This window comes from Chanodichthys erythropterus, unplaced genomic scaffold (genome assembly GCF_024489055.1).
Source record: "Chanodichthys erythropterus isolate Z2021 unplaced genomic scaffold, ASM2448905v1 ctg000260_np12, whole genome shotgun sequence".
Classification (NCBI taxonomy): Eukaryota; Metazoa; Chordata; class Actinopteri; order Cypriniformes; family Xenocyprididae; genus Chanodichthys; species Chanodichthys erythropterus.
Window position 1 is genome coordinate 126,471 of NW_027125656.1, and position 20,398 is coordinate 146,868.

Genomic DNA, 20,398 nt, shown 5'->3' on the forward strand with positions numbered 1-20,398 from the left:
TGGAAATTAATATGTCCTTGTTTTTCCCATCAAGTTACCCAAATGATGCAACTTATTGGGTGTAACAATTTTAAGTAGGGTAACATTTTCTAATTAAGTTGTTACAGAGTTTGTTTTTTTTTGATAAAATATACAATGTACTTGTATCAAAATAGATCACTATTTTATTATTTTAATCGTTGGATACAGTCAAATCCTCTGTGGTGGGACAGTCTGAAACTCAAAACACCATTTTAAAGGAGTGGGTGAAGAAAACATGATGTATTTGTTTAATAATAGTTTAATGTACACAATGTTCATGTAATGAACCAGTTGAATTTAGCGCATGTAACGTCCATATATCACACAAACACACCTGTGAAATTGTTGCTCTTCGATCGCTTTTTGCGTGATGTAACAGTGAGGAACTCGTGCGTGAGCAGATCGTTGGCCGTGGCTCGGCTGTCCGGATCAGGCTCAAAGCAGCGCAGGATAAACGCTTTGGCTTCAGAGGACATCGAGTCAGGAATCTCCGGATGGATTTTAAACATCCCGACCTACACAAATATACCAGCACAACCATAATGGAGCACTTCCAAAACTCTGTCCAACATCGAAGACGGTTATCTGCAGGTTTCTCTAAGCCATGCAGAGTCGATTACAACGTTATTATAAATACATGATCTGTGTAAGAACCTGTTGTTTCCTCTTCTCCTGTTTTATATGGATATGAATCACTATTTACTGATAAACCTGTGCTGCAAATCAAATGCTTATTTTGACAATTAAAAATGTTATTTTGTGAAATTGTACAAATTGTTCTAGAGTTCATCATAAAATAGTAATGAAAGGTTGATCACCCATTTATCATGTGATTTCATGCTTCCTAGAAGTTTGAAAACCATTTGAAAACTACTAAAGGCCAAACTGCACTCAAATAATTTATGTTTAACAAAATAAAAAACTAAAAGAAAACAGTGTGGACTTTGTGTAAAATCCTTTCAGCGACACTGACCTTGAACATCGCTGCCTGCGGCTCCCCCAGCTCATAGAAGGGCGGTTTCCCAGTGGCCATTTCTATAATGGTGCAGCCCAGGGACCAGATGTCTGCCGGCTTGCCGTACCCACGCGGCCCTTTATCTATGATTTCAGGGGCCATGTACTGTAACGTACCTGTAATATACCACCAGCGTGGAAAATATGAGTAATATTAACTGTAAGATACTAATCAAAAGTCAGCAGACCAAATCACATGACACGGCAATATCACGTTTCTGCCGCTAAACGAAACGGTCGTACCGGTGAAGGTTTCAGTGCAGGGGTTTATTCCAGCCAGACGTTTGGACGTCCCAAAGTCCGAGATCTTCAGAACGCCACTGTAGGTGTTTATCAAGACATTATCCCCCTGCGTGACATGAAACGATTACAGTTTCTGATAATCACTTTTCTCTGGACTTTCACAATCCTACAGACATTTTAAGATAAAAGGTGTATTACCTTAATGTCTCTGTGAACTATCTGGTTGTCATGCAGGTATTTGAGACCCTCCAGAATCTGTTTGGTGTAGAAGCCGATAGTCGGCTCGTTGTTTTTTAGAGGACCCCACTTTGACCTGAGCAATGCTGACAGACTGCCTGCGATTCACAGAAAAACACGTTCTTTCACATACTAACATTAGAATAATGCAGATGCATGTTGGCCTGATGTGAACGGTCTCACCTCCAGGCACCTGCTCCATGAAGATCTTGATGAAGCCGTTCTCGCTGATGGAGCCGAGGTACTGAACGATGTTCTTGTGCTTGAGGTGTTTGTGCAGGGCGATTTCTTCATGCAGAGGCTGCGAATATCTGCCGACACACAGACGTCACATCAGATCAACTGTTGCTGTGTGATCACATGCATTTCTACATCTGCTTAATCAAAAGCATGAATATTGCACATTCATTTATATCATATATAAATGTATATTAATACAGAAGCTCCGCCCAATGACTCTCTTGCTATTGCCATTTCTTGTGAAACTGATTTTTTATTTAATATAATGTCACTGTGTGTAAACAGAATGATGTGCAGGGAAAATGGGACAAATTGCATCCCATATTGATTCAATTTCCCAAAAAAACATCCCTGAATGAGGTTTAGTGTGTTATTTTTTCAGTTTCATTTTCATTTTTAGTTAAAACAGAGATAAAGTTCACTAGTCTAGAGAAATGTTCCTATAGTTACAGTATTCAATAATGGTCAAAATGGTCAAAAAATAATATACTGAATGCAAAAACGAATTAGATTTCCTCACCTACTGTCCCGTTCGGGAATCTCTTTGATGGCCAAGCGCACCTGGTTACTGAGGTCACGACCAGCATAGACGACCCCAAACGTGCCTTTACCCAGAACCACCCTCTCTCCATGCTCATCGTACTCATAATCATACTGCAGGCACACAGGAACACACAATTCACACGTGTTCTCGTCTCCCTGTTGCTTGATGCTATATATAACAAATGTCTACAATAAATATAAAATATACTGTATGTTTCAAGATTATTATTTTACCTCTAAAGCCTCCGATTCACACTCGGTGTCTTCTGAGCCTTTCCAGGCCTCCTCAGTGAGAGCGTTTACTAGATCACAGAACCTACAAAACATCATCATCATCATCATCATCATCAACAAAAAGTCTAATTATTTTAAAGATGATCCTTTAAATAGACAAAAATGAGTACTGTGATTAACTTTTACATCTTCACAGTAGGGATACACGGATAACAACACCTGCTAATAACAACAGTTTGCTTCAATAGTTCATGTTCCTGTTAGTGGTGGCACATGAAAGGCTGAAGAAACATCACATTTTGAAGCATTTTGGTAATTTTTTGGTAGCCTTTTATTCATTGCATGAGTTTGTATTCTCTTTTTCCTGACTCCTTCTGACTGACAGGAAATAATCGTCTGCTTTAAACAAGTCAATGTTCGATGTCCGCAGACTTTCAGCAGTAGACACAGTAATAGGTCTGTAGTTTCTAAAATATTTCTAGTAGACATTCAAATGTGCAATTTCTGTCTTTAGTTTGTCTATGAATAAATGAGGCATTTATATAGCGCTCTGTCTTTGGCATTGTGAGGAAGAATGAATGAAATGTAGGAAAAGAAGGAGTTTGCAAACGTGTATACGTACGTTTTGCAGTGCAACTCTGTGCAGAAATAGATTTGAAAATCTTCTGCGTTGTTCACCACATACAGGAAACAGCTGCGCTCATCACATTTGGAGATGCTGAATGTGTTAAACAAAAACAAGTAAAAAAAAAAGTAAAGTAAAATTAGAAAAAACAAACACTACATTTGACGTTAAATGCTTTACATAAATACACATGTAAAATCTGCTGTTAAACTGCACAATTACAGCGACAGCTGACCGTTGCACAACAGAGGTCAGGACTACATCTGCTAGTGGACGCACGTCACGTCATGAATGTGTGTTTAAGCTGGATTAGGGAAGACATCATTTACCTCACGCCTCGTACTGATGCTGCGCTGAAGTTCCACTCGTGGATCCCTTTATTCTGAGACCGAGAGAGGAAGAGATTTTTATTAGAAACATGCAGCACTCATATTAATTGAAATATTTTTCAAGTTTAATAACCACATTAAGATTTGGCTGTTTTTCCATCGCCAAATTTAAGAACTAAAATGATAATTAAGACTTTTGTTATACAACTTAAGATGTTTAATAGATTGTGTGACCTTAAATTTGATCAAACTATATTTATTTTAAGGCGTTCAAGGACCCTGTAGATATAGAAAATATTAGAATGACTAGAAGACGACTCTAGAAAGACTAACTGTGATTTTAGACACAACGGCTTTAACCAATGCTTGGATATTCAAATAACATATCAGTGCAGTACAGTAATGTTTAGAGAATTAATAAAGTCAACAAATTAAAAAAGAAATTATGAATTTAAGAACAAATGGGTAAATTATTTATTACTTTGTCGTCAGAGGTCACGTGCCAGATGGATAACGTGTTTTCTTCCGCATCCTTGTTTATGGAGAGGTAAGATGGCTGGTACACTTTAGTGGGCTCCAATATCAACACCTGCACACACCAAAAACAAGAAAGCTTTACACTGATAATAGCCCATGTTTACATGCCATTAATGCACAACAGTCTCGGGCGGTGTCTAACTAGCACACAAGAATATTGTGTACTGGACAAAATTTAAATATATTGTAATAGATAATACAGTTTAGTCTGAATTTTTACACAACACATTGTGGGATTGTGTAATTCACATATAGGACACATGCCATCCGGTCTCAACTGTTGGCCAAAAGGAATATAATAAACATGCACTTTAGAAACAGGATTTTTCCCGGGTTTTTGCAGAACAGAACGGGTTTTTTTGGTGTACATGTAAACAAAATGTGACAACGCAGTATAATGGTCGGTGTGTTAAGAGGATTCATACAGGAAAACGGACGGACGTCACATCCTTTTGGGTGGATTCCACCATAAAGTCCATCCAGAAGTCCACAAGCTCTTGTTTAGCGGCCTGTGGATCGGTGCTCGGCTTCGTAAAGTGCTTATAGATGAGGATGGTCTCGACCAGGGAACGCAGGTACCTGAAATACACATAAAGCACAAACAACTCAATGAATGAACCGTAAAAGACTACAACTATGACTCGCTTCTGACAGACGACTACATTCTTACATTTTCTGAAGCGCTTGCCTCTTCAAAACTGGACTACACCCAAGTTATTGTACACTGGCTCACTTTCACACAGAATTCAACTGAGTGAAGGTTTGTTTCATTTGCCCATTTATTAATTGTCTGTGAAATTCAAAAGTATTAAACTTAAAAACAAAACAAAAAAGAAAATAAACGTTTTGACCAATGAATGAATTGATTATGATGTTTGGATGATTTTAAATCATTTCATAAAGACTGCAAGAAGCAAGCATTTTAGTGATGAGCAACTAGTAAAATGTATGTAATATAGGTAATTTATTTTCTTCTCTTTTTTATGACAATAAAAAACTAAATTTCAATGTAAGATTTTAATAATACCCATGACCTGTCCTGGAAATCATAGTTTTAAAAATCCCTGAACACTGTTTTTTGTTTAAATTCTTAATGTTTGAGCAATAATAATAGTGATGCTTTTGCAAACACTAATAATTAATTGTTCATATTATTTTAAACGATGTGTGTAAAATGTGAATGTGTGCACATACCAAACGGGTGCTTTAATTTTGAAGAGTTTCTCGGAGGCCTGGATGACGCGTGTGTTGTCACAGGCGAGAATACTGGCCCCGAGAAAGAAACCCACATCCCAATAACTCTGTAATCTATCCAAACTGCCCTTCTTCCCCAGGAGACTGCTCAACTTCACACCTACAAAACACACGGTGCATATGTTACATACATACCCTGCAATATACTGATATATGAGATGCTAGTTAGACAAGAGCATGTGTGCAATCTATTTGAGAAAAGAGGGCGCTCTTTATTAATTAGCCAGTATCAGGAGAGGCGTCTTAGAAAATGCCAACATTAACTTACAATTTAATATGTTTGGACAATTAGGAAAACAAAATGTAGACTAATTTTGTAATTACAATAAAAATACTAAAAGTCTTAAAGACTAAAACATCTCTCAGATGTAATCCATGGCTCTACTGTGTCACATGATCCTTCAGAAATCATTCATCAATTATCACTGGAACTCAATTATTAATGATGGTTCTTATTATTATCAATGTCAAAAACAGTTTTTGCTGCTTAATATTTTTGTGGAAATCAAGATAAAAGGATTCTTTGATGAATAGAAAGTTCAAGAATATTTGTAACATTATAAATGTCTTTACAGTCACTTTTGATCAATTTAATGTGTCCTTGATGAATAAAAGTACTACAATATATATATATTTTTTTAAATCTTACTATTTGCACACAAATCTGAAGCAGCTGTTTTTTCAACATTGATAATAATCATAAATGTTTCTTGAGCATCAAATCATCATATCAGAATGATTTCTGAAGGATCATGTGACACTGAAGACTGGAGTAATGATGCTGAAAATTCAGGAATAAATTACACTTTACTATATATTCACATAGAAAACAGCTGATTTACATCATAATGTTTCATAATAACACTGTTTTTACTGTAATTCTGATCAATTAAATGCAGCCTTGATGAGCAGAAAAGATTCTTTCTTAATTATTCCATACTTTTATAATATATACATTTGTGAATGGATTAGTGTAATTCTGAGGTTCATTGCAAATAAAAACAAAAAATGTTCATCCTCTCCACAATCGACTATGAATTCTGGTTTGGTAACATCCAAAAATTCAGTCCTACTCCTAAAATGTTGTTGTTGTTGCGGATCACTTTGTTTCACTTAGAAATATGTCACATTACTGTAAAACGGCTTGTGAATGTCTTTCATGTTAAAGGTAGGGCAGGCAATGTTTGGAGAGGCTAGAAATAGCAAGCTAGCTTTGAAAGCATGAGATCCTCTCTTCAGAGCGTCTCCAAAGCCACGCCTCCTCCAAAACACATGAACCACAATTACCTCATGTCTAAAAGCACATAACATTACAATAATAATGAACGTAAACAAATGACAGCGCTCTGACCTGTACCACCTGACTGCTGCAGATTCATTCAGGTTGACCGTCACGGGTTGCCATCTCTTAATTACACTAATTATGAGATGGTGTGAACGCAGCATGTGTGATGTCATGTGATGTCTGTGCGATGTCATGTGATGATGTGTGATGTCTGTGTGATGTCATGTGATGTCTGTGCGATGTCATGTGATGTCTGTGCGATGTCATGTGATGATGTGTGATGTCTGTGTGATGTCATGTGATGTCTGTGTGATGTCATGTGATGTCTGTGCGATGTCATGTGATGATGTGTGATGTCTGTGTGATGTCATGTGATGTCTGTGTGATGACATGTGATGTCATGTGATGTCTGTGCGATGTCATGTGATGATGTGTGATGTCTGTGTGATGTCATGTGATGTCTGTGTGATGTCTGTGTGATGTCATGTGATGTCTGTGTGATGACATGTGATGTCTGTGTGATGTCTGTGTGATGTCATGTGATGTCATGTGATGTCTGTGTGATGTCTGTGTGATGTCATGTGATGTCTGTGTGATGTCTGTGTGATGTCTGTGTGATGTCTGTGTGATGTCATGTGATGTCTGTGTGATGACATGTGATGTCTGTGTGATGTCTGTGTGATGTCATGTGATGTCATGTGATGTCTGTGTGATGTCTGTGTGATGTCTGTGTGATGTCTGTGTGATGTCTGTGTGATGTCTGTGTGATGTCTGTGTGATGTCATGTGATGCCATGTGATGTCTGTGCGAGCAGGTGCACGGAGGTATGCAAAGGTTGACAGGCAGGTAGGACATCCTATGTCCGAATGCAATGATTGGACAAACATGTTCTATCAGGATATGAAAAGAGTTTCTGCCAGTAAAACAAAAAGTGTTTACAAAACAAATTGCCTACCCTACCTAAAGTACTTTCTGACAGTGATCTTGCACAGTCGCTATAAGGTCACAATTTATTTAAATTCAAGAAATATCAGGCCAGTAGTACTTTCTATTATACCAGACATCAATAGTAAAAGTAATAAAAGTTTGCTCAACCGCTTCTGCAGGAGTGGCTGGCTGTACGCGGCTCATCCAAACAGTCAATCAACTCACCGACTTTACGCAACTCAAAGGAGGAGTCGAACTGATGTCCTGCGGCCAATAGCAGCACTGCATAGTTAATGCCAGAGTGAAGCGTGGGCTCCGATTCAAAACCTTTTCTAAACCTGAAGGTGGAGAGAAAGACAATGTCTCTGTGTTACTGTTACTGTGGCCACTTTGATAACACTTTACATTAAGGTTCATTAGTTACTGTATTAACTAACATGAACTAACCTTGAGCAATACATCTGTTACTGTATTTACTAATCTTCGTTAGTGTTAGTTAATGAAAATACATAGTTTGTTCATGTTAGTTCACAGTGCATTAACTAATGTTAACAAGATTTAAATATTGCTTTAGTAAATATTGAAATTAACATGAACAAAGATTAATAAAAGCTGTATAATAATAATAATAATAATAATAATAATGTGCAGTTCATTATTAGTTCACGTTAACTAAAGTTAATTAATGAACCTTATTGTAAAGTGTTACCACCACTTTATAGGTGAAACTCACAAAGCCTGTCATAAAAAATAGTTAACGGTCCTACAAATAGACTTCATTTTCTTCAAGCAAGTCATCATTTTTATTTTGCTGTGAAATGTGACTCGAATGTTTTGTTGAGATTCTCCCTCATGCCCTCACCAGTGTATGCCTTGATCTCTGCTATCTGTGTCCATGAAATGAGAGTCCAGGAACATATCCTTATAGATTCGCCCGACCAGGCAGTAAATATCAGATGCCACCTGCTCATCTGAGATCACCAATGGCAACATAATGTCCAGAGCCTTCTGTCTGTCTCCGGGCAGATTCCTCCTGCAGAGACACACCAAAAGAGACTGTGAAAAACAGAAATGACTGAGAAAAGGGTTTCAGGAAAGATTTGACACATTTCTCCTATCCAGGTGTAATATAGACGGTCAACAATAAGTAAGCCTTTTATTGGTTGATTTGACCAAAACCTGTAAAACACTATGACCCTGTGCTGGACATTGCTCGGTTAGATTAGACAGCACACGGACTCAACTACTGGCTCAAGTTTGGGACAGGACTCATATATTACTTCATGTCCTAACCAGGTGCAATGTCATAATAAAACAAGGGATAAAACTGGATTGAAATTTGTCGTAACCAGCAGCGAATGCGGCAAACAACAGGACGTTAAGTCTTTCTCTTGGATGTAATTTCTAAGCAGCTCATCTCATTCACTTCACCGTATACGCTACTGTTCAGAAGTTTGGGGTGAGGGTTTGGGTTTTTTTTTGGAAAGAAATAAATACATTTATTCAGCAAGGACACATTAAATTGATCAAAACTGACAGTGAAGACATTTATGTTACAAAAGACATTTCAAATAAATTACTGATTCCTTTGAACGGTATATTTATCAAACAAATTCTGAAAAAATGTCAAGTTTCCACAAAAATATGAATCAGCACAACTGATTTCAACACTGATAATTATCAGAAACATTTTAATGTATTAAACATCACACATTCTGATTAGCTGTAATTATGTGGTGAACGTTCATTTAAACTTTCAGTGTGAAGAGAAATTAATTCTGTAAACTCATCACGATTTCACCTGGTTAGGGCACATTAAGATGCTTAGTCTCACCTGTTCAGGGCAAAGGCATAGTGGAACTTTATATGAGGATGAGCCACGGGGTCAAAGGTCGGTAGCTTTTCCAGTGTTTCAACTAACTTCACAATGGATTCGTAATCCTACAGACAGACAAATAACCACAAAACAGAAAAAAAAAAAATCAATATTTATTATACAATATTACAAACTGAGGATTCAGGATGCAAAGCTGCGCTGGTAATGGTGAAACAACGATGGCTGAAAGAAAGAAAAATTATTTAACAATAAATAAACAACAGATCCAATGTTTTCCCGTAGGCCTGTTTTATTATATTACCCTCATATTTACAACACATGAAAAATTAAATGAGAGAAAATCTAAATGAATAATTCGGTGCATTTAGTTTCTTTGTATATATGTTTTTTATTCTAAACCTTTAGTAAATAATTAAAAACACAATGTTCAGAGACAAAGGTTCTGGCATATGAAATGTATTTGCTTCATATTTCATTCAAATGAAATATTCATGATATTCTCCAGAGTTGGAGTCAGAACAAACTGCACATCGTCAGTAATCATCACAAAAACAAACACTAAGTCATGATGTTTGATTCATGAACAAACCGTTCTTTTGATCCGTTTATGTCAGCGAATTAGACTGATCAATTCATAAATCAACCTTTTGGTAATGCCTAATTATTAAGACCATCATGATGTCATGACTTTATCACCAGACGAGACGAAGTAAAAGAACCAATGAATCACGCTGAAACATGAACAACTCTTCAAAAGAACTGGATCGCCATAGTAAGTCAATCGTCCAATACTAAAACAAAGCTACAAAAACCTTAAATGATTATAACATCATAATTATATGACCGCCCACATTTTTACATCAACACCTACAAATATTTTATAACATGACCCAACCAGGTTAGCCAAACATTAAAGAGGTATTTGAGACGTATATGAATGTACTTAATAGTACATTAAAAACACCACCTGTTCAATTTTGAGGCTCAAAGAGACGGTGGAAAATGGTAATGAAATTAAAGAAACAATGACTAACACTGTAAGTGGACATGAGGGAAAATGCTATGAAAGTGTAGAGTATTAGGAAACTACGTAAAACTACTTAACGGTCATTTATCATACTTCTAAAGTGACTTACTGCCAAGGTGTGTCAGAGTTATAGCAGAGCATTTATGACTTCCTGTTCTCTTATTAATTTTTAACAGCACTAACAGTCCCAACAATATTAGGATCCTCTCTTTGAGCACATTAATAATTCTGTACTGCACTGATCTGAATACGCCAACATCCCAAAACGACAGTCCTTTTATTGTTCAACATTTCGCTAGCTGATTAATAACAATGTTGTCTTTGCAAAATGGTCTGCCTTTATTCGTTAGCAGCTCTACCAGACATTAGCGGCGGCAGCGAGCGTAAAGCTCAGGGACACACCAATCTCTTTTCCTGGGCATAACAAACTGAAAATGCCAGAACTAACGTTATTTGACATTCATAATATTTTATGAGCTATTTTATGCAGAGCAAATCATGCTAACATTTAAGGACATGGACCCTTACCATCACGATCACAGAATAACAGAATATCCAGGTTCAATACAAGTTTAGCTTAGTGGACACTGGACAGAGTCTGTGTAATAATTGAATAATTAATTACTAAAAATAATAAGTCGTACTCTAAAAAAATGAACGCACAGCGAGTTCACAGCAGTGAACAGTGGAAATATCTGGGACATGCAAGACATTCTGGAAGTTATAAAGCAGAAAAGGGCATCTTGTATTTTTGTTAAAGCATCCACTTTTCAGAATGAAAAAAAGAGTTTGAGAAAGATTTTGAGGCAGATGAACCTCTGGGTGGAGTATGATCCAAGCAAACAGTGTTTATGGACACATATCACGCATCATTTACCATCTTTACATGGCCATGACAGGAGTTGGATATAGTTTTGAACGAAGCAAACAATCACACTAGTCTCATAATGATTGTGTTTTGTGGCGATACTTTAGAAAAGTGTGTATTTTAGTGTTTATCGCGGCACAATGCCGTGCCCCAAAGACTTCCACTGAAAGTGCATTATTGCACACCTGATTTTGGGATTTTTGAGACACAAGTAAAAATATGTTTTGTAGAAATAAAACAGCATGTGACACATGCCACAAATAGCTTCCGATAAAGTGTGTCATTTCTGTGCTACCAGTGTCACCAAACAGAATTACAAAAATAATGACCATTGGTCTTTTCTGCAGGATTGATGGCTTATGGTTGTGTCTGCATAATGAGCATGGTATCGCAAGATCTGAGAAATCACACACTCAGATCCGTCAATCTCTGTAAGCTCAACCTATAGCGAGAGTTTGGGGCGTGGCTACTGCAGCAGGCGGAGCCAGGGGGTGTTTTAGGTGGTGTTTAGCCATGGCTAATGTGTTATATGGGGAAAAAAGGACAGAAGTGCAAGCCAAAATTCACTGCAATTAGACCTCCGAAGATCAATCAGCTCATGAACACGTCAAAGCAAACAGGGCATTGCAATGGACGCTTCAATTCATTATCATGCACCCATTCAGAAAGACAAATGTACCAATTTATAATGTTTACATTGATGTGTCCAGTGTAAACCGCCTCAAACAGTTGTGTCGTACTTACCCATGACATAACTCTGGATTTTTTATTGAAAGTGGCCTTTTGTTGAGACACGACTTCACAAGCACAAGTAAAAGCAGCATTTGTGATGTTTGAGTTTGGGGAGGCACGACATACGAAAGGGGCATTTTGAAGGGTGTTCGAAAACATGCTTCATTTGTGTAATTCCTCCAGGTGTTGCAGAAACTACATACTAATAGCAAACAGAATTGTGAGGAGTAATTTTACGACTGTTTTGCAGTCAATGTGAATAACAACCAAAGGTTTATGTGATGCAGTCACCTGAATATCTCTGTATGAAAGGAGGAGGTTGATGACGACATCGGCTGAAAGACACTCCACATTATCGAGCCTCTGCTGGATCCGTCTGAGCTCTGCCGCTAGTTCTGCTCCGGTGTAAAGCTCACGCGCTTTACGGATCTCATTCAGAACCGTCTCACGGAAGTACTGACTAAACAAGCACACAACAGACAATAAGTTACTGAACTATGCAGAACGAAAATCTGAAATAAAAGTGCTTACACAGAAGGGTTAACGTTGTTTACACTGAGGACAAAAAAAATTCAAGAACAATATTTCAATGCTAAGTTTATTAGCTAGGATGGACAACTAGACGCTGGTACAACATATGCTGTAACTACACCATCTGGGCCCATGAAGCACTGTGTCAAATCAACACCTGGCTGATGACTAGTGTTGTCACAATACCAAAATTTATATATACTTAAACGATACTATGGCAAAAACCTAAACAGCAGGAAAAGTAAATAAATAGCACATGACAGAACTTCTTTCTTCACCAGCGTGCAGCTGATACTTCTGGATTAGAGCTTCACTGCCGTGAAGTTAGAGTTAGCTTTAATATAATTTTTAATGTTTATTATTTTCACACTCTATAAAATTGTAAATTATTTGCTGTTATGCTTTCTTATACATTTAAGTGTTTTTGACAGTAAGATTATTGTAAAAATTATATTAGTGTAAATAAAGCAATGTTATTGAAGCATAAATTGGTTTTAAATAACTGTATATATCCTTCACGTATTTATGTATTTTTAAATTGATTTTATTTTTGCAACCAGATATCACTTATTAAACTTAGACTCAATAATACACCTCAGGTCTGCTTGCACGAGTAAAATAAATAAATAACACTCATTTAATGTTTGAGAGCATAAACGTAATGCTGGTATCACACTAACCTGTCGCTCTTTAAATTCTTTGTACAAATCGGGATGTTTGACGGCAAAATGCTTTTGACTCCCTTCGCTTGCGTTATTTTGTAACATCTTTTGCGGACGGGCTTTGTGGTGTCCGTGGGCCTGCCCTGACTGTCGGCAATGTAAGCAAAATAATGCCATATTTCGCTTCGTGCATCTGCTTTCTCAACAATTTGTGGACGGTCTGCAAGAGCACCTGTATTTACAACCACACCTCTCGTTTCGTCACCATGAACGCCGTTGCGCAGCTGAGAGGAATAAACACGCACACTGCCCCCTGCTGTCGCACATTAGGAAATACAGCTGGCACTCAAAGTACCGGTACTAATAAAATGAAGAACCCGACTGTTTTTTACTGATGACCTGAATGAGTTTTATTGCAGGTTTTTCCTTGTATGTGTAATAGGTACATGTATTCATCCGAAACCATCACAGTACAGAGGTCAAGGTTCAATGCATGCCATCAGACGACGAATACAGTCAGCCACAGGCGACTCTGACATTTACAGTATAAAACACCCAAAGCACAATCATGGTACATTCAGCATTACTGCATTACTGGTTTAAATGAGCATGAATTAACTGTGAGACTGAAATGAGCGGCGAGATATAAAGGGGAAAGGGTTAGTGAGTTCTCACCAGGTGTTGGTCTTGCAGCCGGTGAGCAGCTGAGTGAGTCGGTCCAGCAGCGGCATACAGATGGGCCCCAGCAGGGCCTCGAAGCTGGGCTGCATCAGCTCACTCAGACCCTTCATCAGACTGCTCTCGCAGCAGTACACCTTATTCTGAGGCGTCACCATGTACGGGATGAACGTGTAATTAGCGGCGCATGTCTGGAAAAAGAACAAATGGGAAGCAGTGGAATATAGTCACAGGTCTAGTCACAAAAGAATAACTTGAACTGCTCTGCTCCCAGCCACTAAAATATGTCACACTGATCACACTGCAAAAAATGGATGTTCTTCCTCAGTATTTTTCTCTTGTTTTCCAGCACAACTGTATAAAGATGCTTACATAAGGACACATTTACTGGAGACACAAAATGACATAAAATATGAAATCTTGTTTTCTGTGAAAGTGATGACAATGAAGTAAATGAATCTTGATTTAAGGATGTTTAGACTGGAATACAGGACAGAAATATTGAGAAAGATATAAATTTTTTGCAATGCGTGCAACATTTAATGCCACAGCTTTCTACTCTGATTTTTTGAGGCCTTACTTTTGTGACTTTTAAGACCCCCAGAAAGCCAGTCCAGGTCAGGGGTTTCCCTGCAATTAATGGGGACTTCAAGCTTCAAAAACAGTGACTCATTCACTGTAGTCATCGCAGGCCATGTGATTTACATTTACTCATTTAACAGGGTAGAAGTAGAGAAAAATCACTTCATCTTCAGCGGCTTCTGAAGGCTTGGAGTATAGCATGCAAGTAATAATGACTGCGTTTTTCATACTAAATTGGTGTTTGTTTTGTTTGTCATTTTAAAGCTTGACAGCCGCAGTCCACAATCATTATGCTGTAAAGAACAACAATGATATTCTTTAAAAATTCACCTTCTGTGGTCTATGAAAAAAAATAGTCATGGCTTGTAACAACTCGGCAATAGTGTTTCACTTCTGCAAGCTAAACTGGATTGTTTTGAAGCCCACATGAATTGTACTCCACATCACCATTTCACACCCAAGTTCAGAAAACCACTTTATAACCAACAAAGCGATGTTTAGAGAGGTGTAGGTGTAGAGGGAGGTTCAAAGAGTTTCCTTTGATCGTGAAACACTTCTATTATTATTTTTGCCTTTTTTACATTTTGGTGAAACTCAATTGCATTTATGTTTTGAAATTTATGCTTCTTATTTAATTTTATTTGGCACTTTGCCAAGTTTTCTGGGTCCCCTGTACGGTCTACTGTATTTCATTGCAAAGACGCCTTTAGTCTACCACAATCTCACAATCCCTGACGTTCCCTCACAAATCTTTAGGCCCTTAATGATTCTGTTGCCTGAAAGAACTGACAACGTTGCAACTTGTTGCAAAAGTCTCAATTAACCAACAAAATACATCAATAATTTCTGTCAAATTGCATATCACCTCAAACTAGGGTCCATTTATAATACTAATTTTTTTGCAAAGTATTAATTGGGTCTTTATACTTGAAAATATATAACTGCCTTTTAAATTTTAGGGTCGGGTCACTCGCATGAGGATGGCATCTAACAGATTGAAAACTCCTGACCTATAACGTGAAATAACCAAAGCTGAAAATTATCAAAGTAAACTTTTTCTTTTTTTTTATGCTTTCAGGTTTGCAATCAAACCGATTAGCCAACTTTCTGTTTGAAAATGGCAGCAAATCAGCATGAGTCAGAGAGTGAGTGAAGCTTAAGACACTTACCATATTCTTCTGACATATCACGTCCTGTACGAGAAAAACATCAGACATGAATGAATTCAGGTTGTGCACATGGCCAGCTCTCAGTTTGATCACAAACAACCTAAAAATACACTGTGTCTGAATATTTTTGATTAACCGTGTGTGTGTGTGTGTGTGTGTGTGTGTGTGTGTGTGTGTCTATGTTCAGAACACTATGCTAGTCATACTAGATCTGCTTCTGCATGCACACTCTGTTGAGTATACAACATGCTTTCATTTCCAGCGACAATGAAACGAACATGATGACTCGGATTCAACGCCTTATTCAAAGCCAATGCTTGGTTGACATACAACGCAGCATACTATTGTTTGTCTTATTGATGCATATTGTGTAATGTTTCCTGAAATAACAAGTATAGAGTACAATGTGAAGTATGAATTAAGCAATGTGCTCAAGTTCCTTTCTGAACATCTGTGTGTGTTCACCAAGCCCCATCCTCCAGGAAACTCTGCCTAGTAATAAACTCACTGCATTAAAGAGCTCATCTAAATATACCTCACATTATGCAGTTTACTCCCCACTCACCTGGCATAATTCCATTTAGTAATGTAAAATAATAATAGAGGTGTCTGACCTTGCCGGGAGGATCTCCATGACAATAATGCCTGCCTACTGTAATTCACTGTGGCAATAAAACCTACACTGTGATTAAATGGCTGGATGTCTAAGTGATGCACTGCAAATAATGGGAGTCGTGTTAATAATTTCTGTCCATCCAATAAATGAGTGAGCACCATTTTCCTCACAAGATCATGCGGATTTATCCTACTAGCCCAATACATCTTTTAATTAGAATGTGTGTACATTACAATAAATGTGTTTGCAACACGCCATGATGCAGTTGCTCACTGTTATTTGCTAATTAAGACAAGCTCCTTCATCAACCAATCAGACTTTAGGGTTCAGTTTAAGTTTCAAGCAAATTTCTTATCAAGCCATTATTTCCTTCTGACCATTCCCCGACTCCATCAGCTTGTTTCTCAGCCCACATGGTTGAATGATGTGCAAAGAACATTTTTGGATCAATATCAGAGATTTCTGAGTGTGGTTCTTGCTTCTGCATTATGAAGAATAAAGCAGGTCATTTCAGATCATTCCTCCTCACCAACATTTCACAAAACTGCTCTTCATTTCTTAAGGCACAGGTTGTGTTTGGGATAGGATTAGAATATTTGTTCTTTTGGAATGTTGTTTCTGATCCAGGAAAATGTCCTACTTGGCAAAAATCACGGTCACCTGATGCAGTAATACACTCAGAGCAGTCAGAGGTGTGGCTGAACGCATGTTTTCCATTATCTTAAATTAACGGCATATGTTAAATGTTTACATTTAGTTTGCAGACAAATATAAACATATTAACAAATTTAAGTGAAAGAAGTGGACAGCGCAGGAAAGAATCAACACATTTACATTTCAACTCTTTTGATACTTTTGATGCCATAATGAAGCTGTGCCCAGATTGAGCAGAGCTGCAATGTGTGTCTGGAATCTAGAAAAAACTTTAAACAGCTGACATTTTTGGTGATCACTACATGCTTCTGCGTGTGTTAGTTCATAGTTTTCATAACTTTACTATTATTCTAAAATGTGAAAAATAGTCGTAACAAAGACTTTTCATGCTTTATATCTCTAAACTTCAGACTAGAAGAATATATGAAAGTAAGGTGCTGAAAAAAATGACCCTTTCATTTTAAATTTGATGCACATTTGACTCGTGTGTCACTGAGATAAAAGAGCTTCTGACCTGAAGAGACTGCAGCGAGTCTGAGTTGTGGTCACAGTAAAGGATGATGTTGTTGACCATGCTGAAACTCTCTCTCACACCCAAGTGATAGAAGAGAGAGGGCTGTCGAAACGCATCCGTCATTTCAACCACTGCAATATCTGTGAACAGACAGAGAGAGACGCTTTTACTCAGAGTAGATAGATAGACAGATAGATACACAGATAGATAGATAAGTGGTTTACTGAGTGTTTGTGTGTGGTTTGTTTCTATCGGGCCTGTCCCTACAGTTGAGATCAGTGCCCTACGCGCTTCATTTAAATATCAGCAGGAAGTCGGTTCCTCTGTTTGCATGCATCTGTGCCGGAGCTGTTGTTTCAGTTAACCCAAAGGAAACAGACATGATGAAAGCGAGCAGAGCAACATACATTCCCCGAGGACCAAGACATGCAGAGTGTATGAACATCCCGAGATTTGTGTCCGTGTGTCTTCATATTCAAATGAACCTTAACAGCGAAAAATGTTTGATGCAATTGTTGCTATAAAGTTTTATCAAAATTCTACATGCAAATCCATTTACATACATCAATAACAACAGAGGATATGATGATGATTTAGGCCAGTCTGGAAACACAGGAATTTATGAGTCTACCAGGGAAACAAAATTATGTTTAAAAGGAACCGGTTCGACATTACAAAAACTTTTGATGAGTTTTGCCAGGTTCATGGAATCAGATCTTTGAGATCTTCACACTTCTGCAGTAACTAGAGATCCGCAAGCGAAACTGTGTATATTGCCTCTGAAATAAGCGTCTTCTACTTTTGCACAGCTAGAGATTCTCAAAAAGACTTGTAAAGTTCAGTTTTCCAGAGTTGTTCCACTGGAAGCAGCGACCGATACAGGTGTTTCAGTGGTAATGTGAATATCGATATCTAGAAAGCAGGTTGGCCTGTGGCAGATATACAGATATTACAACTCAATGAATTCAAACTGTTTATCAAAGCTGGCAGAACTATTTAAAATGCTCAGTGGACAGGAAGACACTTCTGTTATTTGACCAAGAGGTTACTGGACAATCTTAAAATAGCTACATATCAGTAGATCTTCACAAATAATTTTCTGAAGTTACACAATTTTTCAGTGCTGCATACTATTAAATAAAGTAATATTAAAGTGATGTGTACAACGATGCTTATAGTCAACTAATGTAATATTAGTCAGCTAATAATTCATATTTCGAAGGTTGCTAAGGCAAATGAATTAATTGATTTGATAAATAAAGTTATGCAGGTGTATTCAGTTATACTTAGCCACTGGTATAACAGAAACACGAGACAAGAGCTGGTCAGGTCATCCGTTTAATATTTGTTTGGTTTTCGCTCCTTCCATATTTTGTTTCTGACTTTTTTGTTGTTGTTGATGTTGTTGTTGATCCAAAAATGAAAATTCTGTCATCATTTACTCACCACCACATGTCATTCCTTTCCTCCGTACCACACGAAACCGAAACGACAGCCTCTGTCATCACACACGTGCAATTTATGGAAAATAGATCTGCACGATTAATCGTTAAAGGATTTCCGATCTCGATTCAAACACCCTCATTCCTAAATGACAACGATTCAGCTCTGTCTATTATACCTTTGACACCATTTGAAAATAACACGCTTCAAATAAAGATTGTTTTGATTATATCATTACACCAGTAGGTGGCGACAAGAGACTGTTAACATGTGTTTGTCACTGAATCATTCATTCAAACCAATTTTTTTAAATAATTCATTCAAATTAATTAAACATTTAAAAAAATTAAAGTTCTATCAGAACCTCTGGTAAATTACATGTTATTTTGTTTAGAAAATCTTGATCGCGATCTGAATAATTCATCTAGAACCGTACTGCTCTACAACACAAGTCAAAGGTTATCGAGGCCCTGCTGAACATTGCCATACAGGTTTGAAACCAATGACAATGATGATAATTTCCAGCTGTGAATACAGGATCTAGCATTCCAGTACACACACAGAAATCTGTCTCAGCTTTCACACATGGAAATGTATTTAAAACTGTCCTACATAAATCTGTTTTTCTGGTGTACAGCCTCTGCAGTGACTGCACTACTTTGGTTCTCTCTGCGTAGAACTAAATCTGTTATAAAAAGACACCTTCATATCAGAGTAACGTACAGTAAAGTGCACATGGGAAATGCCACAACAGGTAGAGATGGGCCAGTATTGTTAACCGGTCATCAAACAAATGGCTTGTTGAAAAAAAGAGATGATTCTCAAATGATTAATGCAGCTACAGTATGTGAGGCTTTATGTGGTTAACAAACGCACATAGCAACAATGATCCTCTTATCCTGTTGCTAACTAACGCAGAGCCATGATCAAGACCTAAACAACAAGCAAACAGTATTTATTAGCAAGAATGCAAGTGTTTTTTTTTTTTTTTACGTTAAATGAAATTAATGTGAAACTTAAAGTACATGACTGTTACAAACAAGCTTTGAGTGAACTTGTGTGTTATAGTTTTTCTGAGTTACTGAGACTTTGTTCCAACAAAGAGGATCAATGTTGCTCCTGGACAGGCAGACACCAATCATGCCGAAACACCAGAGCGTACTGGCCGGACTGGACTATTGAATCCAAGGGTATCCACTGTTGTAGAGTCTACATTATAAACGACACTGTGAGGGGTGGAAGTATGGTCCATTTAATACCTGAAAGCTGGAGTGTGTAATTTCACTAGTGGCACCAAACAGAACTAATGCTTAGCCATAGGCTCCGCTTTATAACAGGTAGTTCCTGTTATTCTAGATTATATAGTTCCTATAGCGCTGCAGGTCTACATGGTTGACTTAACACATTAATACAGAATAAATAGTTCACCCATAGGCCATTTCTAATCTTCATATGAAAAGGGTTTTTCAGGCATTTTTTTGTCTAATGTAAATTTGCAAAAAAAAAACTTTTCAACATTTCTTCAGCTGAGTTTTATTTTAGAACAACGCTAAAACAGTACAAAACAGCATCCACCGTAGCGTGTTCAATAAATGC

At 37.5% G+C, this 20,398-nt stretch overlaps 1 protein-coding gene across 1 annotated transcript in view; it reads right to left on the bottom strand.

The window, feature by feature from the left end:
* Positions 1-20,398, bottom strand: part of LOC137015706 (mitogen-activated protein kinase kinase kinase 5-like) — a 37,125-nt gene that overhangs the window by 11,319 nt on the left and 5,408 nt on the right. The window contains exons 2-20 of the mRNA XM_067380719.1: positions 17,360-17,499; positions 15,576-15,599; positions 13,822-14,015; positions 12,245-12,413; positions 9,324-9,430; positions 8,352-8,522; positions 7,715-7,827; positions 5,218-5,377; positions 4,449-4,602; positions 3,968-4,075; positions 3,487-3,539; positions 3,155-3,250; positions 2,533-2,614; positions 2,276-2,409; positions 1,699-1,826; positions 1,477-1,613; positions 1,279-1,384; positions 995-1,152; positions 356-536 (exon numbers count right to left, since the gene is read on the bottom strand). Coding sequence (XP_067236820.1) covers positions 356-536; positions 995-1,152; positions 1,279-1,384; positions 1,477-1,613; positions 1,699-1,826; positions 2,276-2,409; positions 2,533-2,614; positions 3,155-3,250; positions 3,487-3,539; positions 3,968-4,075; positions 4,449-4,602; positions 5,218-5,377; positions 7,715-7,827; positions 8,352-8,522; positions 9,324-9,430; positions 12,245-12,413; positions 13,822-14,015; positions 15,576-15,599; positions 17,360-17,499 — 2,415 coding nt within the window. The remainder of the gene's footprint in view (positions 1-355; positions 537-994; positions 1,153-1,278; positions 1,385-1,476; positions 1,614-1,698; positions 1,827-2,275; positions 2,410-2,532; positions 2,615-3,154; positions 3,251-3,486; positions 3,540-3,967; positions 4,076-4,448; positions 4,603-5,217; positions 5,378-7,714; positions 7,828-8,351; positions 8,523-9,323; positions 9,431-12,244; positions 12,414-13,821; positions 14,016-15,575; positions 15,600-17,359; positions 17,500-20,398) is intronic.